Source organism: Chinchilla lanigera, unplaced genomic scaffold, assembly GCF_000276665.1.
Source record: "Chinchilla lanigera isolate Chin_1 unplaced genomic scaffold, ChiLan1.0 scaffold00007, whole genome shotgun sequence".
NCBI classification, from domain to species: domain Eukaryota; kingdom Metazoa; phylum Chordata; class Mammalia; order Rodentia; family Chinchillidae; genus Chinchilla; species Chinchilla lanigera.
The window spans coordinates 13,108,290-13,123,653 of record NW_004955408.1 but is presented as its reverse complement, the minus strand read 5'-3'; the positions used below and the strand labels follow the sequence as shown (position 1 = coordinate 13,123,653).

The 15,364-nt window shown below is 42.7% G+C and overlaps 1 protein-coding gene across 1 annotated transcript in view; it reads left to right on the top strand.

The window, feature by feature from the left end:
- Positions 1-1,953: 1,953 nt before the first annotated feature.
- Positions 1,954-15,364, top strand: part of Ebf1 (early B-cell factor 1) — a gene marked incomplete at its 5' end in the record, with an annotated part of 385,808 nt that continues 372,397 nt past the window's right edge. The window contains 4 exon segments of the mRNA XM_013508845.1: positions 1,954-2,110; positions 2,679-2,742; positions 3,383-3,438; positions 13,865-13,938. Of these exon segments, the coding sequence (XP_013364299.1) occupies positions 1,954-2,110; positions 2,679-2,742; positions 3,383-3,438; positions 13,865-13,938 (351 nt within the window).

The following is a 15,364-nucleotide window of genomic DNA, read 5'->3' as shown; positions in this document are numbered from 1 at the left end:
CTCCGCGCCGCTGGCCGCCGGGGCTGAGCGCTCCCCGGCTGCGCTGCTCTCGTCGCCAGCGGCCGGAGACGCGGGGGCTGCCTGCGAGGAGCTCGCGCTTGGCCGGCGCTCTCCGCTGCTTCGGCTGCGACTGTTTTCATTTTGTTTCACCCCAGAAGAGGCGTCTGACCAGCGTGATGTTGGATATCTGTGTTTTTACGAGATCGCTCTTTCTTTCCTGTCTGGCTTCATTTTTTTTGGCTTTCCTTCCTCTTTTTCTTTTCTTTCTTTCATCCGGTCTCCTTCCTTTTTCTTTCTTCATTCCCTTTTCCTTTTAAAATTTATTTTATTCTATCCTCTCTCCTCCCTCCAGTCTTTCTTCCGCTCCTCTTTCCATTTCTTCTTTCCTTTCTCCCTTCTTTCTTTTCTTCCCCGTCTTTAATTCTCTTCTGTCCTTTCCCTCTCACCTTCACTCCTCCTTTCCACCGTTCCACCTTTCCTTCTTCTTCTTTGCCCTCGCTTCCCTCTCTTCTCCTTCGCTTCCCTCCCTGCCTCTGCTGTTTTCTCTCCCATTGCCCCCTGGAGTCTTCTCTTATTTCTCCTGTCTGGTTCTCCCTCCCTCCCTCCAGCTTCGGTTTTTCCTCAGTCCATCCATAGAAATAGCGGCTCCCAACTTTAATTCTGACATCTCCTAAAAGTGTTCCCCACCCCCTGTCACCCTGGCCCCTTCCAGCCGCTCTGCCCCTGGAAGCTCCCCAAGATGCGAGACCGGGTGGCCTGGAGCCACTGCCCTGGGGGGCCGACTTGAGGAACTTTCTGGGCACACCCAGTATCCTTTCCTGGAGCTCCTGGTCCCAAGCGAGAAATGGTCCCCTTTTAATTCCTGGCCATAGGCTGGGCTTCAGAGAGTGGGAAATCTGGTGGCCCCAGGCCCTATCGGATTCAGAGAGTGCGGAAGGGGAAGAAGGAAAAGACTAATTACATCATCTCCAGCTTCCCGGGGCTGGAGACAAGTGTTCCCGGCGCGTTCCCACCTCCGTCCAGCAAAGGGTTGGGGGTGGTTGGTAGTGAGAGTGAACTGGGTAACTGGGCTGGAAGCGAAAGTGAGTGTGCGCGGCGCGCGTGTTTGTGTCTGTCTGTGGCTCTGTGCGCCTGTGTAGGGCAGGTCCGCTGTCAGTGGCCACCGGCGCCCTGGGCGCCCATTCCTCCAGTGCCCGGCGGGTGCACTCCACTAATAGCCCTGGCCCTTAGGATTTCTGGAATGAGTCTGAGGATTTCGGGAGAACAGCAAAACTTTGTCAACGCAGGCCTTTTTAAATCATCCCAGTTCTTTTACCCACACTGACCAACCTTAAACAGCTCTGAGGGGCACCCTGGGATGCTTCAGAAGCTTGTTTGTTCGGGTGGAAATTTAGCTTCTGAGGCCGGTGCCCGCTGTAGCCCGGGGCGTGGGAGTTCTCCCGGAGGGTGGCTGCAGCCCTGAGCAGTGGAGCGTGTCCTCATCCTTCCCACCTGCCCAGTACCTCAGACTGGTGATTCAGAGGAGTCGAGAACCCTCTCCCATGCCCTCTCCACCTAAGTTGTAAACCTTGAGCTTTTTTTCCCTCTCTGAACTTACTAGTTTCACCTCACGCATCTCTACTTTTCTTCCTCCCCACGCAGCGCGCTTCAGGTCAGAGTAAAAGCTTAATAGAGCTTCGTCTCACTCACGAAACCCGAACAAAACTTTCACACCTCTTTGGCGTATTCTGAGGACATGCTCTGTCCTTGGCGGGGAGGGCCAGCACATGCAGGGGTATAGGTGTCTTGTCGTTGGCTGCACCTGGAGCGCCTGAGGGCTTGTTAAGGGCGCCCACTGGAGGTTTTGGGGGCAGAGGAGGTGGGCGTTTGAGGGGTCGCTCTTATGTTGTGGGTGACACGGGAGGCGCGGGTGGCGTCCGGCTTAGACATCTAACTCTGCGTCTTTGGCCACAGCGGGGTGGGTCTGGCCCGGGCTCACTTTGAGAAGCAGCCGCCTTCCAATCTGCGGAAATCCAACTTCTTCCACTTCGTCCTGGCCCTCTACGACAGACAGGGCCAGCCTGTGGAGATCGAGAGGACAGCCTTTGTGGGGTTCGTGGAGAAGGAAAAAGTAAGTGGGCGCCGTGCCGCCTCCCCTGTCCCCGGCTGGGGAGGAGGCTCAGGCGCCTGGGCAGGCGCGCTCCTCTGTGAGTGCGAAGCATTCATAACACACTCCCGTGAGGGGTCCCCCGAAGCCACTTCCCGTCCCGGGCGAATCTAGGCTTCCGGTCCATGGGGTCAGGCTCCAAAAAAGTTCGCATGGAGCCCCCAGAGCTGGAGCCAGGTGAGCCTGGCCTCACAGTCCAGAGGCAGGGCGCCTGGGATGAACCCACCCTGGACTCCCAGACCACGCAGCGCCTGCCTCTGATAGCACAGGCCCATGTCCCCAGGCCCTGGGACGGGGGTCACCCGTGCGCGCCTCGAGGAATTTTCTGGAAAGGGAGAGAGCTGTTTGGGATGCGGGCGGAGGAGGAATCACAGTTTACCCTAGTGTCTGTTGCTGCCGGGCTGGCCGGCTCACCCACTAGGGGTCCCCGCTGGGGAAAGGGGGAAAGTTGCCCCTGAATTGGCCCACTTGCTCATGCGACCTCGACCTCTCTCCTGCGTCTCCTGTGCCTCTGTGTCCTGCTGCAAACTAGGAAGCCAACAGCGAAAAGACCAATAACGGGATTCACTACCGGCTCCAGCTCCTTTACAGCAATGGTGAGGCTCCTGTCGGGTCTGCGCCGGCGCGCTGGGGCTCGGGGGCTGGGGCAGGGTTGGGGTTCGGGCAGCTCCAAGTGGAGGAGAGCCCCCCAGCGAAGCGCAGCCGTCCGCCTCCATCCTCTAGGAGGACAGGCCTCTCTCAATTTTCCTCCTTTGGAGGGCCCTAGGCGCCCCAGGGCGGTTCTGTAGTCCAGTGTGCACTTGAGGCCAGGTGTGGGGCCTCAGCTCCTTCTGGGCCACTTCCATTCATTCTCCCTTCTCGAGGCCTGACCTTTCCACTTGGCCCAAGTACCAGGCCCAAGGCCCCTTAGCCTCAGGGGGCTGGGAGCAGCGGTGGCCACCCGGGGACAGGGACGCAGAGGGACTGCTGTCCACCAAGGAAGAGTAGCCAGGTGGGGGTCCCGTTCCATTCCTAGCTGCAGAACCTGCACTCGGGGTTGCTAGAGGCCAGGGCTCCTCTCTGGGTAGTGGACAGGTCATCCTGTTGTGCCTTCCAGGGCGGCAGGCAGGGATTCCAGTCCGCGCTGCACCCCTTTCTTTGTGCGTGGAGGTAGTTGTTGGTTGTGTTTAGTTGCTGCTCTCGAAGCTAAAGCGGAGTCCCTCTCACTTACTTCTCCTGTCCTCATTTTCCCTCTAGGGATAAGGACAGAGCAAGATTTCTACGTGCGCCTCATTGACTCCATGACCAAACAAGTAAGTTGCTTAATTCCGCACGCGCCGTGGGGGTGACGCTAGGGTCACGAGATTGGGGAGGGTCCCGAAGGTGGCTGCTGCACGGCAGGAAGGCTGGAGCCCAAACTCTGACAGCCAGGGTGGACCCCCGACCTCGCTGGCAGCGCAGCCTTCCAGGCCGGCCGCGCACTGGCGCCTCCGCGTGGGCGGGATGCTCGAGGGCGCTGTCGCTGCAAGGGAAGCTCAGGCCCTGCGAACCCAGCCCATGGTGCTGAGGAAGGCAGCAAGGGCTGAACTTCCCCTGAGTTGGCCAGGGAGCGCCAAGGGTGCCAAAGATGCCCAGGAAGCCCTGGGCGGCAAGACCTGAACTTCTGAAACCCGAGTCAGCCCGGCCTAACTCTGAGGGCCCAGAGCGAGGAGGAGTCGGAGGGTGGAGGCCCAGGCTTCCCCAGGAATGGGGAGATGGGCCAGAGCACAGATGACCACTCCACAGATATTTTAAAAAGGGGGTGTTGGTGGAGGGTAGTGTTGGAATAGAGAGCAACAATTGTTAAGAGGATATTTTGCAAAAAATCCTCCCCGCTTTTGCCTCCAAGCTTGGCAGGAAGCCAGGCAGCATGAGTGAGCTTGCGGTCTTAAAGGTACATAGACGCGTTTCCTTAAGCTCCTCAACACGCGGGTGTCAGGCAGTATACATTAAGGTTGAGTTATGGTTTAAAAGATACAATTATGAGCCGAGTCAGAAGAGAGGCCTGACATTTTAATGAGGCACAGGAGTTTTTTCTTTTTCTTCCCCCTCCTTCTTAATTTTTAAAAAATGTTTAGTTTCAGAATGAAGTAGCTGGTTAGGTAGTTGGAGAGCTTGGTAGCAGAAAGAAGACAGTTTTATTGGGTGGGAGAAAGAAGTCAAACAAAAGAGTCCTCACTCTGGTGAAGATATCCATTATGCCTAACTAGCAATTTAGTCAGGAGAGTCAAATCTGTTTATTTGATTGTTATTTTTAAATGTTCCCATTTTAGAGTAAGGGAGGTGATCTTTTCTCATAAGGGAGGTGGTTCAGAAAGTTTCAAATTAAGGTATGCATGCATATTTAAAAATTGCTTTTCAGTAGGCCATGGCTTAAATATATTGTACAAAATGCATATTAAGAAGTTGTTGGGAGTTTTAAAATCTACTCCCAAGAATCAACTTAATAACGCTAATTTTGATTATTACAGTCCTATTTCATTGTGACCCAAGTAGCAGAATAGAGGGTATGAAATCTATTTTTAAAATTAATAAATAAATATCTATTAAGATCAATTTCATGTTATTTCCCTAAAATTTTATCTTTTCTTGATGATTCTGTTTGTTTTGTAGTTGATGGCTTAGATTAAATTCCCATTTATACTTTTAGCCTTGGTCTTATTTTCTTTAATTGGGTTGTATTATTAGGTAGGATAATTCTCTTTCATTTGGACATTGTTTTTTATTTAAATTTTTTTCGGCCAAACAGAAACCCAAAAGCCCCAATTCAGTAACCTTTTTTTCTTTTAAAATACCAAAAAACTGACAGTCTTAAGTGCAGTTTTGTTTTCAAAATTGCCTTTGAAATCCTGGCTATCTTTTCCTGCCAATCTCATGGGGGGAGAAGGAAGGAGGAGGAGGAGAGTGTGAACTCTAACACATACACCATATGTATTTATTAGGGTCTATTTTTTAAAAGATTAAAAGCACATGCCGATAAGTACGTAAGGCTTGTGCAACGTTGACTACTCAAATGTTAAATTATAGGCAGCACTGTGAAATGAACATTTTTTAAAAGCACAAAATCAGGACATATTTGAAGTGATTCTATCTGATTTAAACCTCTTTAAAACTTTATTTTAGATCTCGCTAAACAGTGTGCCGTCAAGAATTGATTTTCCCGTTATGAAATTAATTGACTTTACATACACATATGAAAATGGAGGGGAGAATAATCTTTTGATTTTTCTAAAGCAATACATCAAATACATTTCACTAACAAGGTTATAGAGCTTTAAAAAAGCTGCAGAAAGAGGACAGATAGAGAGAAAAGAAGAAAATGTGGTTTGTTTTTATAATAGCAAGTATTGGAAAGTCGTTTGCTATATATGCAATTATATTTTTTTGTTGGGAGTGACCTGAAAAAGAATTAGTAATTATCTTAGTGCAAAAATATCCAGAAAAGGGAAATTTTGAGATATACCTGTGCTTTCATAATGATTGTTTAAACAACCACCTTCTCTGTAGCTTTCACTTTGAAAGCAATCCCTGCTCATTAGCTAGTTGCTTATTCTTTGGTTAGTGCTGTACAAGCTTTGGAAGTAGGTTAGCTTCTTCTGTGCATAGTTAATAAAATAGTCTCCCAAAAGCAGATAGATCAGCGCGAAGAAGTCTGACTTTTCCTAGCTGTGATATAATAATTTATATTCAGTCTCAATGAGTAAAACAGCGATTCCTCATTTGCCTTGAAATTATTTTATGATAATTAAATACCTGATCTGATTTAAACTTTCTTAAAATTTTGGTTTTTACTTAAATATACTGAGGCCCCTTCTATCAGATATAAAATTTGACAAAAGCTAGCTGATTAAATGGTTACATTTTTTTTTCTGTGAAATTCCTCCAGATTTTGATATTTAGAGTGCAGAACAGAATACTTTTGGCTATGTAATGCATTCTAATGATATTGTAATTGTGGGGCGAATACCTATCTCCCGCTCAAGTGTCTCCGCTTAGTCACTTTATAATAGTGTTTTTAATATCAGAGATTTGACTTGGTGTTTGTGACGTCATATCCCTGATGCATGTGCTGGTGTTAAAATTCAAAAGGAATCGTGGGCCAACAGCATGCAAAACTAGCTGTGCATTCTGCATTTTCATAGCTTATTCCTGATCTTGAGTGGAGTTAGCAACACTGAGATCAAACAGAAATGTACTCAATCAACCAAGATGTATTGGTATGACACAGTATTTCACACCTTTTCAAAGTGTCTCATTAGGCTTTTTTGGGTAAAGACTCTTACTTTTGGGCTTTACCAGGAATGAAGAAGTTTCATGAGAAGTGAATTTGTAAAGATCTGAGATTCCTTATCCCTAAGCCTCTTTTATAAAATGCATAGGACATAGTATTTTTAAAAACTGCCCACCAACTAGAAAACAAGTCTTGCTTTTGGGAAGGGTTGCTCAAAACCAAGCTTAGCTGGACTAAAAATAGATTGTTTTCGTGTCATTGCTGTTTTTGGTATTCTATTAGTGAGCATGCAAAAACCCCTTTAGGATCCAGAAGTTTATGGCCGCTGCATCCAGAAACAGTATCTATCCCAGAAGCTCACATGAGCCCAGTGGGGGAGGTCTGAGGTTTAATATGCCTTATTTCAGATTTTCTCATAGTACTTGAAATATGATTACAGTATGTGATTGCTTCAGCGAGGTATTTATTTTTATATAGTAAAAAAACCCAGAAAACTTTAGCTCTTCTCCCCTCTTTTCTGTCCATCTTTGCTTGAAAAGAGTGACATTTTCTACAGCAATACTTGAAGGATATCAAATTCCATAAAGTTATCAAAAACACTATATTGCCTGCCCTGAAATAATAGTGTTTTTAGAGAGGAGTAAACAGTGTCACATAATCCTTATATGTATGGATTTAAAGGTAGGAAACGTGGGAAGGAGATGCTGAAAAGGTCCTACCACTGTGCAGGCTGCAAGGCACAATAATGGGAAAGCCCCTCAGATTTCTCCTCCCAGGCAGACTTCTGTATATATTTGTTTTTAATGTTCCCAGTACTTTAAGTTATTGATACAAATGTGCTTTTCTTTATTGATTGTTTCATTATATTCTGCAACAGCTCTGTAGATTTGATTAACCACCATTTTAGTTCATAGTTGTTCAGTGGTAAATAAACACATTTTTAACATATCAGTAAGTTCCAAGGAACTCCCTAGGCCAGTGGAGAGGTCCTTCCATACATTTGGGGAAACAAAACCAAAAGGATGGAGCAAGTTTATAACCAGGGGCCATATTTCAGTAGCTTTCTGTCTCTTTTGATAGCATGTCAAAAATGCAGGTGATTTAAATTTCTTTGCACATAGAAGAATGGCAAAGTTTGGAATTTTTATGCATGATCAGGACCTGTGTTTGGGAAAATATAAACTCATCACAGTGGAAAATGTGTTGTTTGGAGTCTGGGGGTGAAAACAAAGCTGATGGTTTTGGAGAGATTGCCGGAGCCAGATGGCCTAGTACTTCCCCAGTCTGGCGGTCCAACTGCTCCCTCCTGGATAATATACAGCCATTTGTTCGGGGATATTTACGCTAGAGCTGTTTCCATGTGAATGTTTGAACAGCATTAAAAATGAACATATTAGTAGGGATGCATTTATCGAACTTGTACGACTGTACAGACAGTCTGTTATCTCTGTCTTTACATATATTGCCGAGAGGGATGAAGGAGTGTTTGAACATTGGTGAATTGTTTACATAGTTGTTGAGCAAGAAAGATTTGGTCTGAGCGAGTAATTAAAATATATAAGCACTTGGAATCAAACTAGTGGGAATAATGGTAGCACCCATCCCAAAGCTCTGTTGTGAGACAGAAATGAATTCAGACGTATTAAAGGGCTTTGAATAGAGACTGAAACATACTAAGTGCTAATAAATTAGCTGCTTTTATTATTTTATTATTATTGCTGCTCTATTGAGTTGACAAAGTCAAGCGTATCTACTAATATAGATGTAAATATAGTTACATATGAATAAAAAATCTTTTATTACTGCTAAGAAAAGAAATATGAGATTATTAGATGGATAGAGTTCTTTTTTCAGGTATTTGCATCGTATAAGGGGTTTTGGTTCTTTGAGACATAAAAGATGTGTTCTAAAGCTCACTGCATTCGTATACGTTCACGTTTATTCAGGGCTGGGATGGAACTGAACAGCATACTGAATATGATATCATTCCTTTGCCACTTTCTTAATTCGCTTCTGAAAACGGGCCTGCTTAGCTGCTGAGCTGAAATTACATCTTTGCAATTTGTTCACCAGTAGCCAAGCTGCTAATTGAAGCAAAAAAAAAAAATTTTTTTTATCCCACTGTTAATGTTGGATTGTTGTTTGACACAATTGCTTATGAAATGTCAGATTTGTAGTGTTTTCTTTGGCATGGTTTAACTTTTAACTAAGACTCTTTCACCTATTGGAGATTTTTAGGCTCATGTTAGCTATCACCCTTTTGAAGGGGCAGGCTGTGGAACTTGGTGGCTGAATCTACTGATTATTATGGCAGTGTGTTGATATTGGAGGTCTTCATATTATTTTTTGATTAGTTCAGCTCTTAGTAATTTGCTACCAAAGGTTTGTTGATAGTTCAAATTCAAAGGACATTTCTCTTCTGATGAAAAGAGGTATTTTGTACATTCATGAACTTGTTCTCTCAGGTGACAAATTAGATTTGAGCTCTCATTTTGAATATAGAAAGAGGAGTGAGATTTTCAAGGTTACTATTTGATATAAGTGAAAAATTAGGAGCTTGTGTTATAACCTGCCTTCCTTCCTCCCTTCCTTCCCTCCTTTCCTCTTTCTTTCTTCCTTTCTTTCTTTCCTTACTTGTTTTTTAAACGAATGGTGGCAAGTTTTCTGTTTTTTGGTTCCAAACAAACAAAGACTCCTAATGGAAATATTTTGTGTCTAAAAACATTTTGTTGAACTAAAGTCAAAAGTATTCTCTTTGCTCCCTTTATTTGGGCCTGGACCACAAGGGGTTAAAACTATTAGACAAGTAAACAAAGAACATCCATGCTCAAGTCTGTGTACTTCCTTTGGTATCCTGCTGAAGTGTGTGATGTTAGTGTATGTTCGCTGTATAGTTTTTGTTTTACAGTGTGTTAACTGTAGTAAGTTTCACTTAACTTTTAAGAACTAGTGATAGTCTAGAAAAACAGGGATAAGCCTACACTTCAAAGATGCCTTCTAAAACTGTGGCAACCAGATCACCTTAGGATACTGACTGACTGACTGACTGATTTATGGTTAAAGATGTTACAGATTAATTAGTATGGAGCCTTTGAAATTGATGGTGTTTTATCCTCGAACAGTAAAATATCCAGTACTATTGTTGCATCAGGGTGTGAAAATTTTAATAACTCATGCTTTTATTTTCTTCTTTAACTAATTACTTAAAAAATTTCTTGAAAAAACTCAGCCAGAAAGTAACGAGAATGTTAAAAAATAGTATACAATACTTGTATTTTCTGTTTGTTTATTTGCAGACAGAAAGGGAGGCCAGTTCATCAGAAAAATAAATCTGCACAAAATATGTTCAGTTTTGACAACTTTTTTTTAATCAGTATCACATAGGTTTTTAGGGTTGAGATGAAGTTATTGCTGCTTACTATTTTACATTTCTTCCTGTACAAGCAAGCATTTCTATTGCCTAAGGGATTTATTTGCCCTTGGCAGGATTAATGTAAACACTGTTTTCAACATGCAATTGTATTTTTTGTTTCTTAGAGTACAAAGCTCAACTTGAGTCACCATCAATTGATTTATATTCCTAATATATTTCATATAATTTCTGTCCTCTCCTGCCCATCTCTGTAGCAGACCTCCATCTTCACTCCTGATAAACACATTGATTTATTTAAACTACTGTTGTCTTTGTCGCTCTCTCAGCAGACTACCTTCCTCCCAGTGAGCAGATGCATGATTTACTGTGGAGGATGACAATAAGCCTTCTTCTTGGTGTTCCATTGTCTGGCCCTAAACCAGCTGTCTATTAAAATGGTTTCACTTAAAATAGTCAATGCTGCCTTATATGCTCCTGGGATCTCCCAGCTGACCTAACCTCAACCAGCTTTCCTCATATCCCACAGAAGCACATATTTGAATTAGGAAGAAAAGCAGAAACTTCCCCCTAAGTTAGTGTTAGAGGATCTGTATGCTTTTGGGTTACAGTCTGGGTTTGCTGAACTGTGAACCAATCTTGACATGTGTGCTAAATGTAGATAGTAGAGATTTGATCGGGGCTGTCGGTTGGGGTGCAAGCTGGAGGGAGTCCTTGGAAGAATTTTTTTTTTTTAAATCTGTCTTACTGTTGCTACTCTGCATCAGAGATATTTGTCCATGTAAATCTATCACATTTTCCTATACTGGATCTCATCAGAGTGTTGATTTCTGGGCCCATGTGTTCTCTGTGTATGTTAAAAAGCCTTTCCAGTAACAAAAATTACTTGGGCGGGGCTGGAGGTGACTTTGCCTTTGAATTCCACGTGAAAGCTAACCCTGGAGGGTCTAGTTCACTGTAGTTACGGGATTTTAGTCCTAGTCCATGATGGAGTTTCGCTTGCTTTTCTTTCAGAAGTCACGGGAGCAACACTTCTTTCTCTGCCTTTCTGTGGTGAGAAAATTGTTCTGTCTGGGCATAAGGATAGGAGAGCAGAAACTTCATGCTTCCAGCCCTCCCCAGAGTTCCTAATTATTTCTGAGCAAATCCAAACTCCTGGTTTCATTTTTCTATGCTTGATTTGGAGAAAGATTCTCTGTTTTGACTCTGCTGCCAGAAGCGAAGTGGCAGTTTGGTATTTGGTGAAGAGATGTATTACAGAGGCTCTGGGCCTTAAACAAATGATGCTCAGTTATGAACGAAAAACATGGGACTTTGGGGAGTCCATATCATTCACTGCTTGGGGGAGTCTTGAGCAGATTTGCACTGCAGCAGGTCTTTAATTGAATAATATCATGGAACCGGTAGCTCCAGTAGAAATAATACCCATATTATCTAGAAATAAAATGAGAAGATGTGATATAACGCACAGCCCCCAAAGCCCCCAAACTTCTTTTTTTCTTTTTCAACAGTTGGGAAAAACTCACCAATATTATGAATTTATTTACTAAGTTACTTGTTTTAGTTTGGTGAAACAAATGCTAAAGTTGAAACAGAGGTTATCTAGAGCATTAAGAGAACATACAAACAAGTTTGTGGTAATAGCATTTAGCAGAAATGCGTCATTAAAATTTTTTTAGCACCATGTATTAGATCCAATCAGTAATTTATTTTAAAAATAATTTCCAGCAGTGATTTCAGGAAATATAACAGGCAGATATAATTTTTGATTTTCAGAGCAGTTTTAATGAATGCATTTTCTTGAGTAAAGCAACTTTTGGGGTATTTGAAAAGGTCTTTAAAGAATACAGGGAAGCTGGGCTTGGTGGTGAACATCTACAATCCCAGCACTCAGGAGGCTGAGGCAGGAGGATCACTGCAAGTTTGAGACCAGCCTTGGCTACATAATGAGACCCCATCTCAAAGCAAAGCAAAGCAAAGCAAAGCAGACCAGACCAGACCAGACCAGACCAGACCAAACCAAACCAAACCAAACCAAACCAAACCAAACCAAACCAAACCAAACCAACATAAAACAAATACAAGAATGCAAGAAAGAATCATCTCTGCATGTTAAAACTAGAAGATAGATATGAATTGCATAGGCAAGAGTAAAACTGTAGAGTGGAAGACTTGGCTGGTAATCTCTGTGGAGAGCTGGTGCCGCCTTAGACCAAATGGTCAAAGTTTATGTTGCTAGCAGTGGAACTAATCACCAGCAAGACCTGAAACTCAGAAACCCAGCTCCCCTCTGTCTCCCGTAGTATTTCTGAAAGACGAAACTTTACTCTGTGACTGGGAAAATTCAGACTGAGGGATGTTCTACAAAATAACTAACTTGACTTCTTTAAAGATGTTGCAAAATAAAAAAATTCAAAAGTGTTCCATTGTAAAGGAGAAATAACAAGTCAATACAATGATTAGTATTGGGTTTTCTTTTGCAGCGAAGGGCATTATTGGGTAACTGATAAATATCAATAAGGTCTGGAGATTAGATTATTGTGTTGTATCAATGTTAATTTTCTGATTTAGTACATTGTACTGTAGTTATGTAAGAGGATTGCCTGTTTGAAGGAAGTACACTGAAATATTTAGGACATGGCTGCAGTTTACTAAAAGGTGATTTAGGGAAAAAAAAAAGAAATGAACAAAACAAATAGAACACAAACAACTCTGAGGAATCTGAATATGAACATAGTGGACTTTGTTGTATATTTTTATAACTCTTCCATAAGCCTACAAATATGTCAAAGTAAAAATAATTTTTAAACAATACAGGCTGATGATAGGCTAGCCATAAAAATGGTTTTGATGGACAATAGTAGTGTTTTCTTCTCATGAAATTTAATTTCCTTAATGCTTAATTTGTTGCCAAGTTCGGCCCTGTGGTCAGATGTCATCCCCAGAACCAGCTTCCAGGATCTAGATATGCTGGCTTTCAGCAGTACCCACTATACAGCCACTGGAAGTCCCAGGTTCAAAAACAAAGCCCATTAGAACCAACTACCAGTCGCTGTGGCATCTTTACATACTACCTAAGAACAGTCTCTGGTTAATTGAAGTAGTTTTGTCACCAGGAAACTGAGAGTTATATGAATGTGTGAAAGTAATTTTATTAACAATCTGAAGCTGTGTTATATTAGTATTATGCAGTGAGACAGTGTTAAATCAGCTAAATGTATCCTATTGCAGAGCCTGGCTCTGCTAATAGCTCTGTGTGTATTTTGTTGGCTCAGGTATTAACATGTAGGTCCATAGGAAGCGGAGCTCTCAGGAAGACTTCTTGGGGTCAGGAAGCTAAATGTTTGTGCACACAATAGAAAAAGTGGGCTCAAACACTTTGCCTACAAAGTACAAAAGCTGCTGAGGTGGTTTGGGATGCCAGATTTTGAAAGGGAGATGTAATTCTCCTTAGTTTAGGGAGATAACTCTATAGCTCAAAGCTCCCGCATAGCCTGTGCCGGGGAGCATTCCTTGGGTGGGTGTTCACCCCTGAGAGCACGTTTTCAGCCTGTTGGTGGGAAGAGGGATATTCCCTGGTGGATGAATCACTTAGAAAAATGACACAGCGAGTGAATGGACTCATTTGCTTCACCCACACTTGTTTTCTACTGATTACCATGGAAATGCTAAACGCTTGGGCCGGAAGTAGTAAAATGAGGAGGGAAAATCATACCATTGAAATATTAAGCGGCATGCTGCTCTACATTTTAGATCAGTAGTATCTCAATCTACTCAACCTTCTGGCTTTTTCCTCCATATTGATTAGGCTTATTTTTATTCTGTATTGAAAGGAGAATTATGGTTGTCTTGACAACAGAAGCCTATCACGCAGATCCAGAGAGGTGCATTCTAAAGGGTAGTTGTTGGGGCCAAGAGGATCATATTCTCTCCCAGTTCATTTGGGTTGATGCTGAACCATGTATTTTGAAACAGTCCTCTCAGTGAGGCAGTCGGCTCCCCAAAGCTCACTGGCCCTCACCAGTGATGGATGGGTCAAGAACTTAATAGTTATACTTTGTGTTCTGCTACTTAGCTGAAACCATGCCTTTGCTTTCAGGCCATAGTGTATGAAGGCCAAGACAAGAACCCCGAAATGTGCCGAGTCTTGCTCACGCATGAGATCATGTGCAGGTAAGCAATACCTTGATCTTTCTCTTTCATTAGTAAAGAGAAGATGAATTTATACTGTACATTTAGATGAACTCGGGTCTATTTTTGGTTATACGTTTATCTTGCTTCTAGTAGATAATGTAAAAGAATTGTTAGACAGGAGTACTTGATAGTGAAGGGTCAGATATCACAGTAGTTTGAAATTATTTCTTGGACTTCATGCTGAAAGACATTTACTTCCATTCTGCTATCACCCTGTTAATGGTCTTCTCCTCTTTCCTATACAAATAAAGAAAATGCAGCAAAACTAGTTTATTGTTAACAAATGGATTCCACTGCTTTGCTGGTAAAATGAGTAAGAGTTCTACTGAAGTCAGCAGAGGCTTCTGTTGGGACAAAGTAAAAAATTATAGTTCCCCCATTTTTAATTCTCCTCTTAAAAATGTAACCGTTCATACCTGGGTGTCATCTCTCCTCACATCCAGTGTGGTGTTTTTCTTTTCTTTCTCTTCCCATTCCTTGCATTTGACTTCGTAGTTACCCTGTACATAACTGAAAGTGTAGCTAATATTTCTTAGAGACAGCGAGTTTTGTGTTTTTGCAAAGATGGCCAAGATGAGTTCCTGAGAAGTATAAAAATTCATATTAGAAGTGAGTGCTTTTATTTTTACCTGTAATCGGACTGAGACTATATTGGAAAACAGGCAAGTGGACCCCACTCACCTCCCTGTATTCAGCTAGGCCTCCACACGCAAGGGACTGGAGCAGGGAACAGCCTCTTAAGTTGTCTTCTTATTCTTCATAAAATAACACCAGCACTTTGCCCCCAGTATATTCTGAGTAATTGGATAAAGCATGAAGATGCCACTGTGTATCAGAGAAAGGCTACTAATTGCTTTGTTAGCCGTGCAGCTTTTCCTGGCACAAAGCATGCTCGGCTGCTGACTATCACCGACCAATCCGTTTAGGACCTCAGCTGCCACCCCGGCATGGGTGGCCTTTATTTGCTGCTCATGGCCTTGTGAAGAAAGTGATCTTAAAACTCTACAGGTGGGAAGAAAGTCAAAAGGGCTTAATGTGCTTCCTGAGTGAAATCCCCAATATTAACTTCTATGTCTATAAAAATTTCATTTTTCCCTTTTAAAAATACTCCTAATATGTTATTTTAAAATATGCAGGAGTGTCACAAGTTTTCACTTCAGTGATTTGTAAAACTTGTTAATTATTCCCTAAACAGGTTGTTTTTCTCTGACTTTAAAGCTCTGACAGAACCCAAAATTATGGTTATGGGATTCTTATTTCAGTAGGCAAAAATTAGGGTGATACTTTATATAACAATTGTTTAATAAAGCTGAGTTGTACCTTTTAGAATTAAATGAGTAAAATTCATTTTGAAAAGCATAGAGACATGGTTTCCTTTGTCTTACTATTTTTTCAATCAACGCTG